The 8,395-nt window shown below is 41.8% G+C and overlaps 1 protein-coding gene across 1 annotated transcript in view; it reads right to left on the bottom strand.

The window, feature by feature from the left end:
* The window catches only part of CLSTN2 (calsyntenin 2), a 725,439-nt gene extending 722,630 nt beyond the window's left edge, over positions 1–2,809 (bottom strand). Inside the window, exon 1 of the mRNA XM_018564198.1 lies at positions 2,510–2,809. Within this exon, the coding sequence (XP_018419700.1) occupies positions 2,510–2,576 (67 nt within the window). The 5' untranslated portion in view covers positions 2,577–2,809. The remainder of the gene's footprint in view (positions 1–2,509) is intronic.
* Between the last annotated feature and the right edge of the window lie 5,586 nt (positions 2,810–8,395).

Here is an 8,395-nt window from a genome sequence, read left to right as displayed (position 1 = left end):
TATTGCCCTCTATGGCAAGACAGGGCCAATAGAGATAGTTCATGTTTTTAGCCTGCAGCATGTAGCCAATGACATGAATTAACATACACAGAATGGATACTTTGATTGGTAGAAGGATAGGATTAGATATTTGTTTTTTTTTACCAACAGGTTATTTTATTCTAATGAAAAGCATATAAACAGGTTCTCCAAAATATGGACAACCATTGGGTCCTCTTGAACTTTCCCACACTAGGACTGCCAGGTATTAAAGTGTTTCTTAATACCAAGGTTATACGCCCTTCAACAGCGAGTATATTTAAAATGAATTTTAAATAAGGCAATGATGAAACAAAGTAAGCAACAAACAGAAGCTGACGTGCCGTTTTTTGGCCAGGATTAGGTGCCGTGCTAAATACACAAGCATTTAACAAATGTTCATCAAGGCAAGTTTATGCTAGCGCACGGATCCCAATTATCCTTCAATTATAAACTATTTGCAGATTATCCAATTCCGATTCCTAAATTTTATTTCAATATTCCATCTAATTAGACTTACAACCATCATTCAAGTCACACATGGATGAAGACAAGTGACTCATTTCACAGATGTACCAACTCTTATTACTGCAACTTACATAAGCCAGCATGCTTTTTGTCAAGCAACAGTGCACAGAACTAAGCAGTCAACACACTCAACAGAAAAATTCAAAAAGCTTTAGGATAAAAAAAAGTACTCACAAGCAAGATTAAGCAAATATCTAATAGATTGAAAAAAGTATCCAAAAGTGTTAAATGACAACTTAACACTTATTTCATATTATGTACAAGCAGGACAGACCTACAGATATGCATTATGCCCAAATATAACAACCAATCGTTCAAAATATGTGTACATTTGGGCTTCATCATTATAGTAGAGAGCAATGTGGGCTAACATAAATCAAGCTTTCACTGACTTCATTGAACACATTGATTAAGTAACAAGGGTTACTGCACTTTACACATTGTCTTTGCTCTTTGTACTGCTGTTTAAATAAGCTTAATAGCATAGAATGCAGATGCTAACTTCCTACGACCACTACTGTCATCTCAGATAACAGAAGTAATTAAATGTTATAAAATCAATACTTGCATGATATTATATTGAGCTACAGATACTTATAAGGTTATTGAGTATATTATAACCAAAGCTTTCAAAGAGTACTTTAATGCCCTTTAAGACACCAATTCGTGAAGAAACGGTATTCTTTCTAAATGGATGATAAAAAAATTTGTTTTTTGTAAGCTACAAGCATGTAAAAAAGTGTATTAGTTATAAAAATGAATCATCAGCTATCGATATAAAGTAAAGCCTTTAAAAGTCAAAGACTTTCCATTCCTTGACTTATGCAGGAGTTAACCAAAGGCTTTAATGTAATCCCAGACTTATCAGTATGTAAGAGATAATAACAGCAGTCACCGCTGGACCCAATAGGGTGAAAACAGAGACTAACGTTTAACAAGAACATTAGACCCTTTAAAATGATGCATACCTCTATTTAGTAATTGACAGATGGCTGAATTTGGAGCACTGCTGCTATCCAGCTACAAGCAGTGCCAATGTTACAGTCAGCCTTGAAAAGGTGCATCTCACCTGCAGCACAAAGAACTCCCTCCCCTAAAGCAAGAACATACTTACTTTACTCTCAATAGATCTGTACAGTACTCTGAAAAGTAAAGTTATACTGAAATCAATAGGTCTTACTTCTAATCCTACAGGTCTGACTTTCCTAGGTATCAACATAACAAACCTTTGGCAAGGTTACTATAATTATTTTTGGCTGTTTAGGTCTACACACTATCCCTCTAAAGCGGAGGCAATGCCAAAAGCCAGCAGCAGTTGGAAGAGCATTCCAATTACTGTGATGCCGGCTTGCAATAAGAATATAAAGACATTTTCTGTCTGCTTAAAAATGAAGATAAGGTACAACTTATTCCCTGTCCACAAAGAATTATGGGAGTTTGAGTTTAGCAACAACTGGAGTGGCATTAACTACTCCCTGTGATATTTCCACTCCAGCACAGTACACACCAACAATGAGCACAGGACTTTTAAAAATGTTCAATCTTTTAACCTTGAGCCTTGGTTTACAATCAGCCAATTCACAATTCAATGGACACAACGCAATCAACTCACAAAGCTTACACTCCAGGATAAGGATCCTTATTTGTTTTTAAAAAAAAGTGACATTCATTTTTATCACAGTCCAATGAGATTTAAAAAATGACAGTCACATGACTACAATAAAGCTTATTATCCCGGGGTAAAAGCTTTGTAAATTGAGCCTTACAGAAAGAAGCCACAAAGCCTCTACTTCAATAATGCAATCCTCCCCAAAAAGTATTTTTGGTTGGAGCTGGATTGCTCTCTGTGAATGAAATGGGAAAAGGCTGGATGGCTCCTTTAAGCTTAGAGGCATCAGTAGAGAAGAATTGAAGAACAAAGTGTCAGAACCCTGGTTGAGGTCATCAGCTGATCTCTCCTTACCTTTAGCTGCGAGGACACTGCAGACAACACCCAGGAAGAAAACAGCTGTCACCCACTGAACTGACATCCTTCCGATAGGAAAGTGCAGACAATCCCTCTCCCACTATCTGCTCCTGATCGTGCAAGAAACACACAGTCTGCTGGAGGGTGATGGGATCTCCTTAAATCACAATGTAGGATGCTGCTCCTTCTTCAGCTTCTGCTATGTTGTGCCTGTGCAGGGAGTGACAGAGGATCAGTGTCTCCGCTGCTCTCTCTCCCAGTCCCCCTTGCAATGCCTTGCTAGTGATGCCCAGTAATTCTCAGCTCTCTGCTGCTATTTCTTCTTTGGAGCTGTCTGCTGGCAATTTAAATCCCCCAGTAAGGCTCTCTACTGCCATCTACTGGGTGCTTCGGATTTCCCTTTCTCCTTACTACTAATGGATTCAGATTTCGCATCTTTAAGCCTTGATTCACACCTGAGTATGTTGTAGATTAAACCCAGGTTCACACCTTCGCATTGCAAGAACGCATGCCAAAGTTTGCTTTCATGGGTGTTCACGCAATGCATCAAAAAAGTACAATGCTCTTGCTGTGACGTTACTTGTTAATGGCATCCCAAAAGTGGTCTGTAAAATGTGTGTTTTCTCCCATGTGTGGATGCACATCAAACTTGCACAAACGCGCAGGGGAAAAAAGTGGCATGCTCGCAACTGAAAATTCTGCATGATACTTTGGCGCGTTTGTCGCACATGCATCAGCCCATTAATTAGTTGATCAATGGCACCCCCACACATGGTCAGTAAAAAACATGTTTTTCCCCACGCATGGACGTGCATCACATTTATGGGGTAAAAGTAGCACCCTCGCAGCTGAAAATTCTGCTTGAGATACTTTGCCACATTTGTCGCACGTGCAGCAGTCCATTGATTACTTGTTAATGGCAACGCAAAATGTGGCCAGCAAAAAGCATGTTTTTCCCCATGCATGGACGTGCATCACATTTGTGGGGAAATAGTAGCACGCTCACAGCTGAAAATGCTGCATGAGATACGTTGCCAAGTTTGTCATGTGTGTAGCCGCCTATTGATTACTCGTTAATGGCATCCCAAATGCGGCCGATAAAATACGCAATAGTCCCGCATTCATGGATGCATGTCAAATGTGCGGGGTAAAAGCACTGCATGAGCTACTTCATTTGTCACATGTGCAGCAGCCCATTGATTACTTGTTAATGGCACCCCAAATAAGGATGGTTAAACGTACATTTTTCATACGCATGGATGCGCATGAAACATGCAGAAACACATAGGATGTGGCACATTTGTTACATTTGTTGTTTGTTACTGGCACCACAAACGCAGCCGGTAAAATTTGCATCTTTCTCACGTGTGAACCCGCATCAAATGTGTTGGTAAAAACACGGCACACTCGCAGCTGAAATTCCTGCATGAGCTACTTTGCCACTTTTGTCGTGACTGCAGGCAGCCCATTGATTAGATGGGCTGATGTGTAGCAATGGCAGAAAAAAATGCATGCGAACATGCACAAACATGCATTTGCGTACGCATGCATTCCTGCAGCGTGAAGGGTGAATGGGGCCTGTAACTCAAAGCTCCAAAACGCTCAGCAACCAAAATCCCATGCTTTTAAATTGTACCTGTTCACATATGAGTGCTCAGGCACCTTTAGCTCAATGCCTGGATCTCAAAAAGGTAGTTTTGAAGAAGAATGGGGCGTTTTTTTGCCCCATAGACTTCAAAATTGCCTGAAAATTAGCATTTTTAAGCCTAAACAACCATCTCCCTTTCCTATTGTCTAGCTTTGCATTGGATAAAACAAAAATTCTCAAACCGTAACACACCTGAAAAAAAAGCACTAATAAAAAATGCTTCACCCCTTTAGAGCCAAATTTGTACCACACCTACTTTATATGTGTTACATGTTCCTGTTCACATAGGATGAATTAAATAAAAATATGGAAACATATGAAAAAAATTAAAATATGTAAAAATTGCCATACAACCATGGCTATCTTCCCCGCGTGTAGTGTTATAGGATATCTCCGGGGAATAAAAGAAAAATGACTCCAACAGTGGCACTAACCCTGCTCTACAAGGGTTAACTGCTTGTTAACATCTAGGGGAGCTGTATACAGGACGTATACTTAGCTGACCCCTTTCCCCCCCCGACACTTATCTCAATCCTCCTACGTTCTGGCATGTAAACTGTCCCTCAGCGACCTCACACGTAACGCAGGACAATGCACCCCACATTGTACGTGATGATGACAATGGGTCTCTGACTTGAGATCTAATACCATGTGTTAACCCTTTGTTAGGACAGACAGTGTGCACATCTAGTCTACAACGGATAATATCTACCAGCACAGTACAGGCAGAGTTAAAGAAGCAAAACTCCAGGCAAAATTTGTATTAACCCTTGCAGTGGGGCTACCCTCCCAAAGCCCGGCATTGTGGAGACTGCATACCAATACACAAATGTTTTTTGATGTCTATATGCTTCCTAAGAAAAAAAAAGAAAGGGCTATATCAAATAAAAAAATCTTATTCATACACAAATCGTAAAATCACCATGCGAGTTAAAACACTTAAGCCCAGGACTGCTCAGACCTATGCAAAAACCAACTTTGAGAAAGTCAGTATTTGCATAAAGACCTTCCAAGAGCTCGTCAGTTCTAGCACCTTAAAGAACAACTCCAGTTAAAACGTTTATTAACCCCTACACTGCAAGGGTTAACCGCTCATTTTGGTCTAGGGAGGAAAACAAAAAAGTTATACTCACCTGAACCTCGGAGTCAGCCGGCTTAGACTGGTCCTTCCTGCATCTCTGCCCCTCCACATCCACGGTCTAAGGTCCCTGAGTCATCACGTTCTATACACAGTCTATAGGATGTGATGACGCTCCATTGCTGGAGAGGAGGAGAGAGGCTGTAGGGTGTGCTGTCACAGCTGGCTGGCTCGGAGGATCGGGTCAGTATATTTTTGCTATTTCTCTCCCTTGACCAAAATGTGCACTGAACCCTTGCAGTGTGGGGGTAGCCTCACTGCAAGGGTTAAAGGAGAACTATGGGGTTAAGGTTTTCCCCAATAGTTCTCCTTAGGGTAACGGGAGGACACAAACTAGCGTCCTCCCATCACCCTAGGCTCAGTATACCGCGAGTTGTATCTCGCGGTATACTGAGACGCCGCAGCTGAAGCGGATCCCGACAATTGTGCAGGGATCCGCCCAACTGCGTGAATGACAGCTGGCTCTGCCTATCTAGAGGCAGAGCCAGCTGTACCCGCCCCCTCCCCCGTCCGTTCCGCCAGTCAGCGCTGGCGGATCGGAGCGGGGAGGGGGGAATTCAGCCCCTCCCCTGTCACGGCAGAGAGCTGTGACAGGATCGAGAGGTGAGCGAACGCCGGTATGTGTTCTACTGAGCCGACCTGTGACAGTCTCATTGTCACAGGTCGGCTAGAACTATGAGGTGAGTGGAAAGCACTCACCTCATAGTTCTCCTTTAATGAAAACTTTGCCCAGAGTTCTTTCATTATTGCCAAACATAACTCTCAGCCTTCTCCTTAACATTTCTTTAGAAGGGAAAAGCTAGGAAAGATTTTTCTGTGAATAAAAAGGTAAGCAGCAATTTTTAAATAAGTTATGTGAATGTAACAAATACAAAGCAGCAGGTGTTATGGCAACTGGAAATAAACTTAAAGATTGTGGATAACTACTACATTATCATGGAATGTAGTATAATTGTAAATAGCAGGTAAAAGTAACATGCTTACATAAAGGAACGAATAACGGAGGGGACAGGAAATATTGACTCACTACCGTGCTGGAATATGGAAGCAGTGCAGTCAGATAAATTGATTGGTTTTAATTGGCCAATTCTGAGTTCTCTGTAGCCTTGCAGGCAGGACATTATTCATGCAGCTATGTAAAAAGCTTTGTTTTAAGTCTTTCAAAAGTCCTACTTCCTTGGTGGCATAAGAGTTCACAAAATACAATATAGGTGGAACTCAATAAACTTGTTCATACAGACTTAAACATGAACTCTATCCTCATCTTTAAAATAACAACAATGGCACCTTTACAAATGTTTAGTAACGACAATCTACAAACAGATACTTCTAGATAATTGCCGGCTTTGTATTTCCCTTTTCTTCCCCAGTCCTCTGACAGTGGCCGTGTTTACTAAGGGCAGATAAATCCATCTCCCTTTACTTCCTGGAACTCTGGCACATGTGACTAGGACATGTGACCATGCACATGTGACTAGGAAGAAAATGCCTTTTCCTGAGATCTTGTGAGATTACAGATGAGATTTCCCAGCAATGGTTTGCTGATGCAACCTTCCCAGAATGCAATGTTTGGGCACGATTGCATTATTTGTGCCAAACTGGATCAGGAAGGGGATGCACTCTATTCGTAAGTTAATGAAAAGCATGTTTGTTTAACCCCATCACGACCAGTGACCTCCCCCGACCCGACACCCCTTCCGTGTTTCCTGGGCTCCGCTAACCCTCCAACAGGCCCGCAATCGGCTTCTTAGGTGTCGGGGGATGCTGGGGAGGAGAGCGGCAAATGTCCATCCACCAGTCTCCTCCCCGTTCCATGGGACCAGGAGCGATGCTGATTACATCATTTCGGTCCCATAGCTCTCATTGCTGGGCTCCTGAAGCCCAGCAATAAGCTATTGAAGTGCAATCTGCACTTCAATAGCTTATTTAGAGTGTAAAGGTGACACTGGGGGTCTTTTGGACCCCCAATATCCCCTTAAAGAGTACCTATCACCACCAGTCTGCTATCACATGGGGGGCTTGTAAGCCCCCTATGTATTGCAATTAAAGTAAAAATAAAATATTCTCATAGGGGCCAAACGGCAGTAAGTAAATAGCCGAATGCCACCAAGTGGCATTCGGCTTGGCTATTCTGCTTGGTACCTCTGAGGTAGCGAGCAGAATAGAAAATAAGTTAAATGAAAAAAAAAGTTGAAAACTATTTTAATCACCGTTTAATTATAACGGCCGGCCGGGAGCCTCCTGGATGTAACAGGCTGTCTAAAGACGGCCTGTTAGCCCCGCCCACTCGCACGCGTCCATAACTGGGGGAAACTGGCAAAATTAAAAAACAGGCAGCGATGCCTGTTTACATACAAGCAATCTGCCGGCTATAGAGCTCGGGACCAGCATGGTAGCTCTGTGACAGGGGATCAGAGGGAGACCGGTACACAATCTCCCTCTGGTCCCCTCTCCGCTGTCAGAATGCGGAAGTGATTTAGCAGACCTCTGCTTCATCAGCTTCTTTGGGGTGTCCTAGGTGACATTAGAGGACCTATCACATCCGCTTTGCTATCACATAGGGGGGCTTCTTAGTCCCTATGTGATAATAAAGTTAAGTGGAAAAAAAAAAAAGGAAAAAAAATTTAAGCTGCAAAAAAAAATCTTAAAGTCACACATGAAAAAATAATAAAAAAAACCCCACAAAAATATTTTTAAAGTCCCCATCCATAGATACACGCGTGCAAACCGCGTCAGGTTCGCATACATGCGAAAACGACGATTGCACCCATTACGCCGCACATGTTATGTGAGTGAGAGCAATAATTCTAGGGCCATTAGTCACTGATAACACTAAACTGAAAGCTTTTAAATCATCGCCTATGGACAATTTTGGGTATGGCAATTTTTTGTGATTTCGCGTGTGTGCGCAATTTTAAAGGCTTGACATGTTTGGTGTCTATTTACCCGTTGTGACCCCTCCTTTTATGTTTTACCAAAAAATTGGGTAATAATAGATGTATTATAACACGATGTAAAAAAAATAATTAAAACATTTCAGAATTATCAGTAATTTTTCCTTAATATAGTAAAAAATAAAACCCGCAGTGGTGATTAA

Source organism: Nanorana parkeri, unplaced genomic scaffold, assembly GCF_000935625.1.
Source record: "Nanorana parkeri isolate BGI_ZX_2015 unplaced genomic scaffold, ASM93562v1 scaffold733, whole genome shotgun sequence".
Taxonomy (NCBI): domain Eukaryota; kingdom Metazoa; phylum Chordata; class Amphibia; order Anura; family Dicroglossidae; genus Nanorana; species Nanorana parkeri.
Note: the sequence above shows the minus strand (reverse complement) of the source record. Positions and strands in the feature narration are given on the sequence as shown.